Source organism: Gossypium hirsutum, chromosome D10 (assembly GCF_007990345.1).
Source record: "Gossypium hirsutum isolate 1008001.06 chromosome D10, Gossypium_hirsutum_v2.1, whole genome shotgun sequence".
Taxonomy (NCBI): domain Eukaryota; kingdom Viridiplantae; phylum Streptophyta; class Magnoliopsida; order Malvales; family Malvaceae; genus Gossypium; species Gossypium hirsutum.
In genome coordinates, this window is record NC_053446.1 from 5,227,143 (window position 1) to 5,243,993 (window position 16,851).

The 16,851-nt window shown below is 33.6% G+C and overlaps 3 protein-coding genes across 4 annotated transcripts; 1 reads left to right on the top strand and 2 right to left on the bottom strand.

The window, feature by feature from the left end:
• Nucleotides 1-1,223: 1,223 nt before the first annotated feature.
• On the bottom strand, nt 1,224-3,333 carry LOC107913861 (growth-regulating factor 5). Of its 2 annotated transcripts, none has more exons than XM_016842524.2 (4): nt 2,708-3,333; nt 2,127-2,577; nt 1,715-2,022; nt 1,224-1,613 (listed from the first exon to the last, which is right to left on the bottom strand). In XM_016842524.2, the coding sequence occupies exons 1-4, from the start codon at nt 2,883-2,885 to the stop codon at nt 1,606-1,608; spliced, it is 945 nt and encodes a 314-aa protein (XP_016698013.1). In that variant the 5' UTR covers nt 2,886-3,333; the 3' UTR covers nt 1,224-1,605. The 2 variants fall into 2 exon arrangements, with proteins under 2 accessions (XP_016698013.1, XP_016698014.1); XM_016842525.2 differs by having other exon boundaries at nt 2,127-2,574; nt 2,708-3,036.
• A 7,480-nt stretch (nt 3,334-10,813) lies between these two features.
• Nucleotides 10,814-12,736, top strand: LOC107913863 (protein NODULATION SIGNALING PATHWAY 1). The gene has a single exon (XM_041102914.1). The coding sequence runs from the start codon at nt 10,972-10,974 to the stop codon at nt 12,607-12,609; it is 1,638 nt and encodes a 545-aa protein (XP_040958848.1). The 5' UTR covers nt 10,814-10,971; the 3' UTR covers nt 12,610-12,736.
• A 267-nt stretch (nt 12,737-13,003) lies between these two features.
• On the bottom strand, nt 13,004-15,642 carry LOC107913864 (E3 ubiquitin-protein ligase SPL2). The gene is made up of 6 exons (XM_016842526.2): nt 15,083-15,642; nt 14,884-14,985; nt 14,558-14,728; nt 14,298-14,419; nt 13,848-13,967; nt 13,004-13,667 (listed from the first exon to the last, which is right to left on the bottom strand). Exons 1-6 carry the CDS (start codon nt 15,437-15,439, stop codon nt 13,379-13,381), a joined length of 1,161 nt encoding a protein of 386 aa, XP_016698015.1. The 5' UTR covers nt 15,440-15,642; the 3' UTR covers nt 13,004-13,378.
• Nucleotides 15,643-16,851: the final 1,209 nt, after the last annotated feature.

A 16,851-nucleotide genomic window follows, 5' to 3' on the forward strand; every position in this document is an offset into this window, starting at 1 on the left:
TGAATTGGTGATTGACCTATTTAATGTAAGTTGTACTACTTAGATACTTCCTCTTGCTGATGTTAGAGTATTTATAGATTCTTTAAAGAGGGAACTGACTTGCATATTTACTTTCATGACTAGCTTTTTCTCCCTGTAAACACAAACCAGAATAGGAAATAGCAAAGATATTTAGCTTTAGACTGTATTCTTTTATGTGAGTATGTCATCATCAAAGACGCGAGATGGTTTTCATTTATACATGACAATGACAAAAATCGATCTACCTCCTACTTCAGGGCATTAACTTGGGCATATATCACATGCTTTTTCTAGATTTTTTGTGCCTTAATGTATAGAGATAATTGTTTATCAACTCTGCAACCATTTCCTTTTATCTGAAATTGACATTTGGGCCCATAATGGCAGAATCGAATGAATTTTCACATGAAATGGTCCATTATTTTACAGGCTCAGTAGATTGGTCTGAGTATTCTGACAGAAATGGTCATTGCATTGAAAATAGATTCTCTTACACATTACATCTATTGTATTCAGTATCCACCATTTCTACATATCACCTATTGGACAATGGAATTGAGATGAAAAGAGTTTTTCTTCAATTCTTGCATGATCACTGAAAAATGAAATGAACTCTTTTTCTTAAGTGGATGCCACCCCATTACTTGCTTGCATCTCCTAACAAATTTTCAAAATACACAAACTACATGGAAATTTTATTGCTTACTGTCCTTGTTGATGTTTATCTGTTACTATAACCAGATCTGCCTTTGCATTTTCAGAATTTTGGTTTTGATGGTAAACTGGTGGTTAATTATGCCTGTTCTATGGCATGGGGCTAAGTCTTGAGACTATGGGATCTGCTGAGAGTCTGAGATAAAAGCTGTCAGCTATGTAAAATATACTCACTCATTTGTTTCCTAAAATTCTTCATTATGCATAGTCCTTTCAGAACCATCCTTTTTAATATTGCCTTTTCCAGCTTTATCTCTGAAACAAGGGTTCTTAGCAGATACTACTTTCAAACAAGGAAGGCAATATTTTTGATGGTATTCAAAATCAGCTTATGTTAATTGTTCAACTCATTATAGTTGGTTTGCAATTCAAGCCAAAGGGTTTCTGTTTGTAATTTTATTTAATATTTATCCATTGCTAACTTATCTTGGTTTCAGGAAAAGTTTTTAGCAATAATTGCTATAAATTTCAGTGCTGGGAATATATGATGAGCAATACAATGTCCATAGCATACAGTGCTTAGAAACAAAGTTCTGATTTCACATGCTTTATGGGGCATAAAGCAATGGAATTTATTTTATAATACAAAGCAGAAACCTAAAAGGAAATATCTTACTTCATAAGGGCGATTCTGTAGTCAAAGAAACGAAGTCTTACATATTCGAAACATGTTTCCTCCAGGGAAGAAGATAAAAAGTAGGTTATCAGAGTGGGTGACAGCAACAAATAGATAAATCTTCCACTGGCCCTACATTGTTTGGTTTTTCACAACTTTTTCAGAACAAAGCAATCCTAGCCACAATTTCAACAGCTAAGGTATTGAAATTGACCCTTCATTCAAGTGCTTTTATTGATTCCATTATTGAGACCTCAACTATCTGCAGGAACCAAAAAGATCCGGTGTGAGCAAATGGACAAACAAACATTTGTACTAGATGTGAAAAAACCAAAAATGATGGGTGAAATTGAAAAAAATTGCCTGATTGAACCCTGGAATTGGATGCAAGATCAAGCCAAGAACCATTGTTGTTCCCTTGTGTCCAATCCCCTAAAAATTGGTGGACTGGTTTTTGAGTTCCTTCATCCTTTTCTAACTTGATTGGCTTAGCTGACTTGATATCAGTACCTAAAACGAAGCATTGCTGCCCCTGCTTTGAACCATTGTTGTCACCAAAGCTTTGGACCATTGTCAGTGACTGATAAGAATCAGGTACAACTCTTACACTCCCTGAAGCTTCAGGGAAGAAAGATCTTTCATCAACAACTTCCCTTGTTCCATGAACATACCTATTTATAAAGAACAAAACAACTTTTTACTGGTATTACAGAAAGATGGCCAAGTAAAGAAAAAGGTTATTCAATTAATCTACTTTTAAGCTATAAAAAAAAACCTGTAGAGTTTATCAGTCTGAGGGTAATCAATTCCAGTTCCAGAGTCTAGGAAATGATGAGATGGAACTGATAAGCCTGAACCATGAAGTCTCGTAGAAGAATGAGAATAAAGAAAGGGGTCGAAATGGGTGAAGTTTTCAGTAGCCATAGGAGAAAAAGAGAGAGAAGAACTTGAAGTGGGAAGGTTACTGTTGATTGATGGGAAAGATGGTGAAAGGATGGAAGCTGCTGCTGTTGTTGGTGGTGCTGTTGATGATGATGATGATGATGAATTAGCTTCCACAGGCTTTCTTGAACGGTTCCTGCCTCTATGCATGTGCCTCTCACAGTACTTGGAGTCTGGGTAAGCTTCTTTGGAGCACCTCCATTTTTTTCCATCAGTTCTCCTGCACCTCCCTGGCTCTGGGTCTGGTTTTCTGCCAAAACCCACCTGAAAACAGCCCCACCCTGCTGCAACCACCACAAGGCACCATCATTTTAATTTTTTGACCAAAATCATTCAACAATAAAAGTATAACTCACATACAAAAAAGTAGTGCAACTCCAATTTGGTTTTTTTTTTTTTTTTGCAGATACTTACTGGGTTGGTGAGGGAAGAGGTGTGAAGCCAAAGAAGAATCAAAGCTTGTTTTGACAGAATAAAGGAGTTGAGGTGGGATAGGAACTCCTGAAACCATGTATTTGAAGATGAGAGCTTGGTGTTCAAGCTCTTGCCATTGATTTGGAGTGAAAAGGTACTTATTTCTGGCACTAATCATCTTTTAAAGTTGAAAAAAACTAAAAACGAACCCCAAAAAAATTATTTTATCTTATGATCTCTGATGGAACAATAAGAAGAACAAACAAGACCCAATCTAAAGAGCTCTCTGAAATAGGGGGGTTATTGCTTCTCCTTCTGCTTGTGCTGCTGTTGCTGCTTTTAATCTGTCTGACATCTTCACACACAAAAAATCTATAAAAGAAAAAGAACAAATACAGAAATACCAGTAATATTATGATATACATTTTATGTATTCATTGTTATTTATCAATATTATTTATTTTTAATAATGATTATTGGGATATTGAGGATTTTTAATAAAATGTTATTATGTGATTCTACATTTATGTATTGATGTATTAAGTATACATTTATCGTATTATATTATTGTATATAAGTAAAGGAAAGAAGGTGACTACTGAGTAATAGTACTGACTTCATGCACGCACATATGCCCTTTTGCTGTCTCCACCTCTTTTCTCCTTGAAATGCGTGCCCATCTCATTTTGCAAAGCTGCTAAATATTTATTGTTTTTTTCTTTTTTAAGCGGGGGTTTGGTTGATAGAATCTTTACTTATGTTCTAAATTCATATTATAATATTTAAATAATATTAAGATGTCGTGATATAATAGGTGTTTAGTTCATCCAATTTTAAGTAAGTTTAGAATGTAAAATTAGGTGTGGAATGTAAAAAAAATTTAAGATTAAAAAGTGTTAACCAAATATTATATAATAGACACAATTTTGTAATATTTACTTTTAAGTAATATTACATTTCGTCAACTAATCACATGAAGCTTAAATCATAGCCAAATAAACCAAACAAACTAATCTTATATTCCATCCGTAATCTTACACTTTTATAATCCTATTACAAGATATAATTTAATATTTGGTAAACCAAATACACCCTTAAAACTATATCAATAGATATCATAAGAATTAATCTTCACTATAGTTGCTGAATTCGGACTAGCCGATTGAATCGGTTAGATCAAGAATTGCCTAGTATAATGATTCGAACCAGGAGATTGAATCGGTTGCACAACGAACCACTTTGAACCAAGTGTATATTATGTGTACAGACCAATTTTAGCCCGGGCTTAAGGCCCAACTACCCACCAAACAACCCAATAGCCCAGACTAAAAACCTAAGCCCAAAAAACCATCCCAATGAGCCCAATACCCAAACCAGAACCCATCTTCAGCAGAAAACAACAATCCTAACCCTAGGTGCGCCGCACCTAGGGTATCCACTTGCTTCTGCCGCACACCCACTTGCCCTGCCACAACTGCCACCGCCGCACCGTCCCATCACCCTGTTCTCACCATCAATTGCCTGCAACAAGGAAGCAAACAGGAAGCAAGCAAAAACAGTAGCAAAAATAGGCTATAAAAGCCATTCAAAGAATGTAACAAAAGAGGGGGTACTCTTTGTAACAAAACAGAGATTAGCAGAAAGAGAAATACAATACAAACTAAGTTTTAAGGTGATTACCACCCCTTTTCGTTTTCATATTTTACCATTATTATTTTACTTTTTCTTTTTTGTTCATCTATTTATATACATATAATAAATAATAATAATAAAAAAGGAGAGGGAAACTTACCGAGGGGAGGCGATTCGGCGAAAAAAGGGGAAATTTACCTGCCTTTTGGACTTCCGGCCACCGTGTACGGTGGCCGGAACAACGCCGGCACGACGGACGGCGACCGAAGCTCGCCGGACTCTGGACTACCCCCAGAGCTCTCCCCTCCCTCTCTCTCCTCTTTTTTTTTCCCTCAGCAGTACAAAATGATGTTTTTTTCGCAAAAGGGGGGTATTTATACCCCCCTGAAACGGCGCCGTTTCGGCAAAGGGGGGTCCGCGCGTCGACCCGCGACCCGACCCGCTCCGACCCGAAGGATCCGCGTGTTTTTAATTTTTGGGCTATTTACGCGCGCAGTCCCTCTGACCTGTGGCGTGTTTCAATTTGGTCCTATTTCGCTATTTCTTTGTTTTTAATTTGACCACAAATTTTTATTTCTGTTTCATTTTAGTCCCCTGAAGCGCCGCGTTTTGAGATTTTGGTCTATTTTCCATTTTGGTCCCTCTTCTTTCCGTGCGTGTTACAATTTAGTCTTTTTAGTCCTTTTTTATTTCGAATATGCCCAGTACTTTTTATTTTACTTCGATTTAGTCCTTTTTTTAGTACTTTTGCTATTATTATTATTATTATTATTATTATTATTATTATCATCATTTTTACTATTATTAGTATTGGTATTATGGTTGTTACTTTTATATCTCTATTCATATTTACTTATGTATTTTTAAATATATATATGTCTTATTATTATCATATAAGTGCTTGTACATATACATGTACATATTTTACATATAATTTGTTTAATATATATATACGTATACTCATATTTCTTTTTTATATATATATCTATATACATATACATATTTTTATTTTTATAAGTATATATATTTATATGTATGTATTTATATATTTTTGTATATCTTAATTTGCATAGACACATACATACATATTTTCAATATATTTTAAACATATATATATAAATTAACGTATTTATTTGTATACGTATGTATATTTTCATTATTTTTAAACTTTAATTTGTACATACATATTTTCATGCGCCTACTTTATATATGCATTTCATTAATTTCATATTCCATAATTTTATACACCTATATATATACGTACATATTTTTATATATATGCATATTTTTTCTTCTTTATATTTTAAAATATACTTTATATATATTTTGTAATTTATGAATACACACATATTTTATTTTTTTCGTCTATACATATATATATATATCCCTTACATTTTAATTGTATTCACTATTTATTTATTTCATTTTCATTATTATTTTGAACGAATGTTTAATTTATTTGTTTATATACATTGTTATTTTATATGATTGTAGGTTTGACTTTTATTTATTTTATATTGTTGCTATTACTCGTATCATTTTTACACTTTTGTATTCATTATGATTTTGTCATGTATAACAATGTAATTTGCTTTCACATTTTTACTACGACTTCATGTTTTTATTTCACTCGATAATAAAATTTGTTTTAAAAAAATGATATTTTGTGTTTAGATTCGAGAGGATCGTACCCTAACTTACTGGGTTTCGATTTCCACAATAAATCTAAATACACTAATCTTTTCAAACTCAAGTTTTGAAACGATCTCGGGAATTAAGAAAAGATCGTGTCCTAACTTACTGGGCATGATCCCTTTCCTAAACCCGAAATAATAAAATATCTTTTAAATAAGTAAAATTCTGGCATTCATTCACGTATTGGGAATTTGAGACATTGTATTCTAACTTACTGGATATGATCCTCTTTCTCGAATAATGTGAAATATGCCCATTTTCCTAAAAATTTTCAACGTTTTAATACAAGGATCGTATTTTTTAAATTCTTCTAAGTTTTTCAATTTTCGACATTAAGACATTAAGTAATCAACTAAGGTACCAATTTTGGGCGTATCGAGGGTGCTAATCCTTCCTCGTGCGTAACCGACTCCCGAACCCGTTTTCTGAATTTCGCGGACCAAACTTGTTGTTTTAATAAAATCAAACCGTTTATTAAAAACAACCGCTTTTCGAGGTGATCCAATCACACCTTATAAAAAAAAGATTGGTGGCGACTCCTGTTTCATTTTTTTCAAAACCCAAGTCGACCCCGTTTTTATCCGAAAAATGGTGTCAACATTATGTGTGAATAAAAAATTAAAAGTATTATAAGAATAAATAAATGTTAAAATTTATCTTAACTAATAAGTATCAATTATAACAGTAAGTTGCATTACATTTTTAAGAAGAAGGTTCGAGTTTAGATTTTAAAAATAATATTATTAAGAGGAACAATTATAAATATTAAAATGATTAATATTCATGAATCGTAAAATGGATATAAAATATATATTGATTTGAGTTAACAATTTTTTTTTCTAATAAGAAAAGTTTTACCTTTACTCAAATTCACTACTATTGATATGCTCCGAGATAAGATTAGACTTTTTGAGTATAATTTCATTTGTTTTATGTCTGAGAATAATTATGTTGAGGATTATTCCAACTTTGTTTATGGGAAGATTGTTAGCGAAAGGACATTTCTTCTCATTTTGCTTTGGATTGAGTTATTGGTAGGCTATGGATCCTAGTGTCTACGTTGCTGTGTTCGGTCTTATGAACAACATTAGGTTTGGGCCTACATGCTTTTATCGCTGGATGTTACTTGAGCTACATGTGTGACAAGGGTTATGATGAGTCATGGACTACGTGACAACCTTTCACTAGTTTGTTGCGATTTTTTGGCAACGTGCAGCGGTGGTGCTATAGTCATGCACGGAGCGGGTGTATAGATCCCCATTCTTTCTGTAGATAAATAAACTTTGTTTCCTTCTCCTTCACTTGATCGGGTTTCCAAATATCTTAAAATATCTATTTTTGAAAATTTTATGGTGTTTTTCTTTTTTTTTTTGGGTTGCTTTTTTTAGTTATGGTTTTTCGTGGCATGAGGGTAGTGAGATTCCTATGGGTTTTTTCACGTTGCTTAGGTGAGTTTCTTTTTTGTAAGTCGAATATTGCTTTTGCACTTTGAGTTGCTCCACGGCCGGGGGTAAGAGTGGTGGTGTCGTGTGGAAGAAGAGTAGGTGAGTTATTTGTCAAGGACGATGCCTTTGAATGTATGATGATGGAGGAAGAGATGAAGGTGTTTCTGGGTAATTATGAGTTCTTGGGGAGAATTTGTTGAGTGCGATTTTTATGCTTGTGTATGCCTTTGAGGTCGGATTCCACCTTCATTTGCACCCTGCGTTGCAACAATTGGTACAATCTTGTAGCGTTGCTTTATCCGACAACCCAAAAATCTATTTAAATTATACTAAACCCCTAACACTCAACTTCACAAACAACTTTCCGCCTTAAAAAATAGCAGATTAGCAACCCTTGGAGTAGAGGCTTATTCTGCCACATCCGCCAGTTAATGGACTGCTCAACCATTAGAGACAAGAAAATCACTTCCTTATACATCATATCCCACATTTAAAAGACATAACAATCCGTGTCATTTATGCATCTATATATATTATTCTATGGCTTATAAATTTTATTAGATTATATATTTTCTTCAGAACCTTCATAAATATTATTATTTAAAAAAAACAGTGGTTGAATCGGTGTTAACAAACTAAATCTTGGGACTGAAAACAAGAATAAAACAAGGATGATCATGCATCCTGTGATACAAGCTTTAAAGTAAATTATAACCTCTTCTCCTGGCGCCTGAGATTAGGCAGTTATCGATACCCTTGATGCTCTTAGATGCCATTCATCCACATCTTCGGGTTGCACTACAACAATTGCTTACATCTGTAAAATTGACAAGCTCGAAGGCACGAGCTACGAAGATGGTATCACCATTTGCCAATGTGATATTTTCAACACTTGTGCATGCTAAAAGCATTGAACATGGTCTTCTAGTTCCGATGGATTTGGTTCCTAAAAAAAACAAAAAACTAAGCTAACACTACCACAATTTTTGTAATTTCAAATGTTAAAAAATTGTTAATTTATCGTGTCTTAAAATGATATGACAAAAAATGTCACTCAAGTTTAAAAATGCTTTTATTTTAGTTATTCAAAAAAAAATGTCCCAATTTTATTACCACTGTTAAAATAAATTTGATCTCATAACGTGATGTTAATGTAACATTATTTTTATTAGTATAATAATAAAATTAATTATTTTTATTGGTATAACTTGATGCTAATATAACATTTTATTTTAGTTCTAAAAATTTTAATAAATTTAACCTTTAGCATCTATTTATTTTATCGGTTCGAGTCTTTAAACTTAAGAGTTACTATCTTTACTATCATCCCAAAAGCATAGTTGTTTGAACCAGATTGGATTCGGAAGTAATCATGGTACCCATCTAAAGAGAGGCATTAGATCAATTGACCCACAAAGTCATACGAATTAGTTTTACTCCAAACGATTCTACCACCTAACTTTGGGCCGACATAAACAACGAGAAGGATGAGCAACCTAAGGTCTATGCCTACCGTTATCCAATCTTTCTCACAATGCTTCACAGTTATGTAACCATAAACTTTATGAAAATAATTCCAAGGCAACACATTTTCTGAAGGAAGCAGTTTCTCAACATCTTCGCCTCAACGTTATATTTTGTTTCTCCGTCGTGTGGCGGAGTGGGAACACTTCCCGGTGCCGTTTAACCAAGCTATTGGTGTCATGACACCTTCACTAGCATTTTCGCCTTTTTAAGCTCCTTTAAGGTAATAAGATGTATTTCGATCGATGGTGATGAAATTAATTATTATAGTAGTGAGATTGAATACGGTAATGGTAAGATTAAAATCAATAGTAAAATATGTATTTAGATTCAAATACAACGGTGAGATGAAATTAAAATTTAAAAAACAAAACATTAAGAAACTTAAAGTAATATATATCCATATATAATAAACAATTAAATTTTTTTTATTTCTATTTATATAAATTAATAAAATATAAATTAGAAGTATTTATGTTAAATAATAATTAAGACATATTAAAAATATATTAAGTAATAAAAATATATTAAAACTAATTAAATAAATTATATGAGTGTTAAATAATTTATAAATTACAAATAATAAAGTAAAATACAAGTGAGGGCTAAATTAGATTTTTTTTTCTCTTGACATTATTAGATTGGTTGACTTAAGGATTAGTATAAACCAGTTGAATCAAATTTTTATTTTTTTATGAATTTATAATAATTTTTATATTAAAACCGACAAACTTATTAGATTAATTAACCATTAGTTAATTAATGCTACTACCAAAACCTTTAGATTCCAATTCAATCGATTTATACCAATTAAATAATAATCTAAATTTTACATCTCATCAAAATAATATCATATCCGATCAATCTAATTCAGATAGCATTGTTGAGTACCCAAAATAATTAAAATTAAATTATTCAAAAAAGAAATCATTCACTTTAAACATCACACATCAAAGCATTTTTTACGTTTAACTTGGCCTTCTTAATTACTTCAAAAATTAAATGTAAAATAACTTAAATTACTTTAATTGATGGAATATTTTGATGAAAGCTGTCCTTCCCTTTTTTTTAACAAAATTTAGCTTTAATCTCTTTAATTTTTTTTAAAATTATATAATAATAGTTAAATTTCAATTTTTATATTTCATTCAAACTTGGAATTAAATTTTTATACTTTAATTTTAACATAATTTGACACGTTAAATCTTAAAATGTCATCAGTTAATTTAAAAATTTTATTCTAATTAAAATATTAATTACAGTGTCTTTTTTATACAAATACTAAGTGAATATCTTTATAATTTCAAAATGTCATGTCAACACATTTAATAAAAGAATTTTAACAGTGTTAACAAATGAATTTTAAATTTTAAAGTAAAAAATGAAGAAATCAAATTTTAAAAAAATAAAAATATAGAGATTAAATTTTAAATATAAAAGAATATAATAAATTTTAATAAATTATATAACCTTTAGATTTTTGTTTTATAATTTAACCAGTTATCAAACTTAATATAAAAAGTAAAAGCCCAATCAAATAATTTAATATTTTAAAAAAAAAGCAGGAACAGAGTTTGCCGTCCTCAATCTGTCATTTCATTTGTTGATATCAAGTATCAACCAAGAGAAAATGAAAAGCAAGACATAGACAAAACTCCCAACATTTCTTACACCCTTAATTAAACAAATAAAAACCCTTAATTAATTACATTAAACCCAAACAAAGCATCGCATCTTCCAAATAAAACAGCACACCAGACACTTAATATGCCCTTTACCGTCCACTTCCAAACCTGCATCACTGCCCCCATTAATTATTGTTATTATTTATGTTTTTAACGATGTCATGAGTGAAAGACAAAAGTATAACCATCGTTTCTCTTTCATTTGGTCAATGATCATCAAACAAAATCCATATCTCTCAGCCCTTGTCTAAACTGAGTTTTTCTTCAAGCAAAGGATTCATATATGACACTTGAAGAATCAGCAGAACCAAATCCATCCCAAGATCATATCTTGGATTGGCTTGAGGATTCTGCATCATTACTTCCATCTTTCTTGGATGATCCGTACAGCCCAGGCGACATCAGTGGCTATCAATGGTGGGATCCCAATCATGATTTCGGTCAAGATCTTATTACCATAGGTGCTGCTGCAGCTTCTATTAATAGTCCTGCCATTGCAGCTGCTGTGGGTAATGTCGATGCCGGTCTCGTACAGTCCGATTCTGCCGTTGTTAATCCTCCCGTGCCATTGAGTTCGTCCAAGCGAAGGAGACCCACTGATAGCATCGTTCCGAGGATGTCGAAGAAGAGCTCGAATGGTAAGAACGATGAAAACGAAGACGGTAAAGCAGGGGTCGAAGAGGTTGTGGGGAATAAGAGGTCAGCTGGAAATAAGAGAAACAAGTCTTCAGGGAATAACGGTAATAACAAGGAAGGAAGATGGGCTGAACAGTTGTTGAACCCTTGTGCAACAGCGATAACCACCGGTAACCTCACGCGTGTTCAGCATCTATTGTATGTTCTCAACGAGCTTGCCTCATCGACCGGAGATGCCAACCACCGGCTTGCGGATCATGGCCTACGAGCCTTGACGCACCACTTATCGTCATCCTCTGCCTCGACTGCGCCTGTTACTTTCGCTTCCACTGAGCCGAAGTTCTTTCAACGATCTTTACTCAAGTTCTATGAGGTTAGTCCTTGGTTTGCATTCCCTAATACCATAGCCAACGCTTCCATACTCCAAATTCTTGCTCAAGAGCCTGATAAGCCCCGTAATCTTCATATCCTGGACATCGGTGTATCTCATGGTGTTCAATGGCCGACACTCCTTGAGGCGCTGTCTCGCCGTCCCGGAGGTCCCCCACCTGTGGTTCGCATCACCGTTGTGGCGGCCACAGCTGAAAATAATCAAATCACGGACACCCCTTTTTCTATTGGTCCACCCGGCCACGATTTCTATTCCCGACTTCCCGGTTTCGCCAAGTCCATGAACATCAATTTGCAGATAAATCGACTCGAGAACCACCCAATACAACACCTGAATGCACAAACTATCAACAACTCACATGGAGAGACCTTGATAGTTTGCGCACAGTTCAGACTTCATCATCTTAACCACAACGGGCCTGATCAAAGAACCGAGTTCTTGAAAGTACTACGAAGTTTAGAACCAAAAGGGGTGATTCTAAGCGAGAACAACATGGATTGCAGCTGCAGCAGCTGCGGAGATTTCGCAACGGGATTCTCACGGAGAGTAGAGTACGTATGGAAGTTTTTGGACTCAACAAGCTCAGCATTTAAAGGACGAGAGAGCGAAGAAAGAAGAGTAATGGAAGGAGAAGCAGCAAAGGCATTAACAAACCAAGGAGAGATGAACGAAGGGAAAGAGAAATGGTACGAGAGGATGCAAGGCGTGGGGTTTAGGGCAGAAGTGTTTGGAGAGGACGCCATTGACGGGGCTCGAGCATTGCTGAGGAAGTATGACAGTAACTGGGAGATGATAGTTGAAGAAAAAGAGGGTTGTGTTGGATTGTGGTGGAAAGGGCAGCCTGTATCATTTTGTTCATTGTGGAAGCTAGATGTCAAGGTAGAGGAAAGTTAAAAAAAACAAAAACAGTTCTCGATATTGCTTTATTTTGTTTTTGTTTTTGCTTTTTCATTTTTCTCCATAATCTCCATGTAAATTCTTAAAAAGTATAAAACTATGTGTGAAGGATGGTTTGCAGTCAGTTTTAACAATTGGTATAATCTTAATCAAATTCAACTTGTGTGCGAACTAACAAGCAATTCACTATTTGAATTTCACAGCTCAATCACAAAGATATGAAATGCTCCCTCAAGCAAAGCTAATGATACCAGTTAAAGAATTCAGGTAGCATTATATCATCATATACTTCCATCAAAATAGTAAACCAATAACTAAACACATTGCCATATTTTTCATCCGAACCGTAAACCGATAACTAACATATCATCATATTGTTTTGTTGAAGAACTTAGCACCAATCTCAGAGCTCCAAAATCATTTATAGGAATACGGAATTTTACATTTTGCTTCAGTTCTTCCCTAGGCATATACATCATAGAACGAAACTAAAATTCAAACAGGGTTAGAAGTCTTTCCCTGAAAAAAGGATTATAGACAAGAATCTCCAGTTTGACTTAATTCCATTCATATCACTATAACCCCGCTATGGAGCTAAGCCAACTCCAGCCCTTTCAATGTTATGGAAGCCAATTAGCAATGCTATAGTTAATTAGTATCATAGGGAATGGTATAAACTGTACCTGAAGCTTTTTCATGACATCCTGGTGTCAATATCTTGTTCAATGATTACAAAAATTCAATACAGTAACCATGTTCTTGCTAATTAAGATGCGTATATTCGCACTGAACTTCGGATTGCCATGCGGCAAACAGGGCACTTTGGCACCAATTCCCGTTCAACCGATACAGCACAATGTTGGCAACAAACCAGGTGTCCACATGGAATAAATGCAGACCGTCTTCTCCTCATCAAGCAAACCACACACAACTCTCCATCTGGAACATCACCTAACTCTTCGTCCAAATCCATCTGCAAGGTGGAGTCATCAGTGGCAGCATTGGCTGCTTGCTGAAACCGTCTTAGCCTCCTTTCTTTCCATTTATTCCAGTTCCTGAAGGCAATTCATTAAAAGACATTATGTTTATCTTTAACAAAGTGAACAAGGCAAATGTGCATAACTGGACTGTTTTTTTTTGGACGGTCTACATATTTTTATAGGAATAAACCAAATGAACCTTTCAGCATTATGAGGAAGTGGGGAAAAAGGGATCATTAGACTAAAACAAAATACCTTACAAAAGCATAGCCAAGAATACCAATAGACAGTGAACCAAGGACGACACCACTCCAGAACAGTATTTTTGTCTTGAAGGCAAGATCCAACAGCATCTGATCTTTTGTCATGTCAGTACTGCAGTTGCAAGCGCGAAGAGGTTTGTAAGACAACCAATTCAAGAAAGACAATCACATTTAAGGTTAATCTGGGCTATGGCCATTTTCAACTCCTTTTTCTTTTTATTCTTGCTAAGTAAATAACAAAATGCAACATGAAGGTTTAAGAAAAATAGGAAAGTAAATTACTAGCACTTAAAAGTATCAGGAAAGTCCTAATAGAAAAGCAATAATTTTGAGACTAAGCTACGCTCTCCTATTTCAGATTATGAGCATGCAAGCATGAAATTTCCATGTCCTAAAAGTGAAAAATAAAAAGTTAAATGAACTTCGTCTCTAGACCACTTACAGGAAATAGGGAAGCTCCTTGCATGCCTTAACTTCAGGCACTCCATTACTAAAACCGCAAATGCCAACAGCACTGATTTCCTTTCCCACAGGAAGAATTTTCTCTTCATCAAGCAGACCAACCTTAAAAACAGGTAAAATTATTATTTCTCATACGGATGAGCATTAACAAATGATGCAACACTACAATCAATAAGCAAAGGAAATCTTCAAATTTTAGCTTCAAAGGTAGTGATAAAATTTCAAATTTTCTTAACTCACAGGGTATTCGTGACCGAACAAAGCCTGAAGGAATGTATAAGGTGAAGCATTTATAGGATGCAATTGATGATAAACTGTAGTAAGAGGCAGGGGATGCTTGGAGCCATTCATGTTCACAATGACAAAATCAGATTGTGGCCATTGACCACCTTCAACCAAAATGAAAGGAACCTGCGGTACATTAAAATCGAAAACAGAACAAAATTCCAATGAACATAATAAACACGCCAAAAAGAAGTTCTAATTGAAAGCATAATATAACAAAAACAATTAAGCATTAAAGAAATTAATTCAGAATTAAGGGAAAATGGAAACTTTTAACTTACTGTTCTCATAGAAGTTGACTCTTTTTTATTCCAAGATCTCCCAATAATAGCACGTAAATCAGAAGTCCATCCAAACAATCCCCTCCATTCATGATAAATATACTTAATTTTGAAAAATAATAATAACAAAAAATTAGAACTTCAACAATTAGATTATATTAAAAAAAGAAAACGGTTCTTTTTTTGTTTAAGTCCTTACAGTTTGTGTTCTTTGGATGATCACAGCTTTATCACCGGACTCTTGAGAGACGAGCACGTTACTCTTAAGGCTCTTCAAGCTCCGTAAATCGGTAGCCGATCTAGCCTCGACGGCGCCGCGAATCACGACGATAGGCTCTTCGTGGGAATCCGACCTATCCTCTTCAAGGAGGGAACGGAGGTCGGCAACACGAAAGTACGGTGCACCACGAATTTTTCGTAGGGCAGTGGAGGTTGCCTTGAACCGGAAGATTGTGCGCAAGGCGGCATAGGCTAGGGCAGCACCTAAAACGGCGCCATCGAAAGAAAGCGCTAGTTGTGAGATTAAGGAGGCTACAGCTTGTTCATGTGAGGACATTTTGATAACTATTTACATCAGCGGCCGCGTTATCGGCGTTAAAACGGAAGGCAACCGGCGACTGGAGGAGAGAGACTGATCGAGCGCACGAGAAATGACTGAGAGAAAGAGAGAGAGGTTTTTATTTTTTTATTTTGGTTTATAAATAGATTACATAATTAGTTAATGTTAACCCATTATAAAATATAATACAATTTACATTTCTTTTTGCATGGAGAATAATATTATCAGTTGATTCGGCCTTAAGTACAGTTTTTTTGTCTTGATTCGGCCTCACCTAGCTCGAATTTAATTTTTTATTATTTTTCTATTATTTTTTTATTATTTTATTGTCATTATATTATTATATTATTATTATTTTATTATTATTATTATTTAAATATTGTCCTGAAACTATTAATCAGACTTGAAATTTTATTAGGACCTGATACAAAATCAGCCTAATAATGAGCAACTCTATTTTTTTTATTTGTTAAAAGAACTCCAAAATAATACTGCGTCTACTATAGTTAACATAAAATCATAAAATGAAAAAAAGAAAGAAAGACACATGATTGTTGTTTAATATATTTGTAAAATTTATCTAAAAAATATCTTTGTGAAATTAAAAAAAATACTATTGAAACAAACAATTCATAATAATTATGTTAATACAGAAATATATATATTTATTATCATGATATCAAAATAAAACACCAGTTTCTATTTATTTAAGTTATAAATACAATTTATCGACTTAAATGTCTAATTTTCTTTCAAATAATTTTGATTAGCTAAAAGTGGTAAAATTAATAGAGAATTTTTATTTTATACTCGTTAAATTCTAAGAGTAATAACTTATTTGAAGCAATAAAAATATAAAACTTCATTTAAATTAATAGGTTTACTAAAATTTAAGGGGTTTTTTAAATTGAAAAAATGTTGAAAAATTAAAATTAATTGTTTTTATATATTTAATTTGCCTGCGGAGAATAGCCATGTGACCGGATTGACGGATTGTACAAGACAATAGCTGTGTACTGATTTATTATTGTTCAACGGTTGACTTATTTATGTACTATTTTTGTCCTATTTTAGCGAAAGAGACGAATTTGAGTGTATTAAAATATATTATCCATTGATAAGAGACTATGGATAGTTCTAAACGTTGTGTCAAGAAGAATAGATATAATCAAAACTTATAATGAAATCCTTCAAAAAAAGTTTATAGAGGAGAAATAAATTTCATTAAACTACCCAAGCCAAGAGACACCCAAGTTTAACTTCTTAATTTTCATGCAAAATAAAGAACAATCAACACCTATAAAGAAAAAAAGATAACCAATAAATTCAGAGTAATTTGCATAAAATAAAGCCGCTCGTGTTAAAAGATGAACTGCTTTATTAGTTTACCTGTGAATTCAACTCATGGA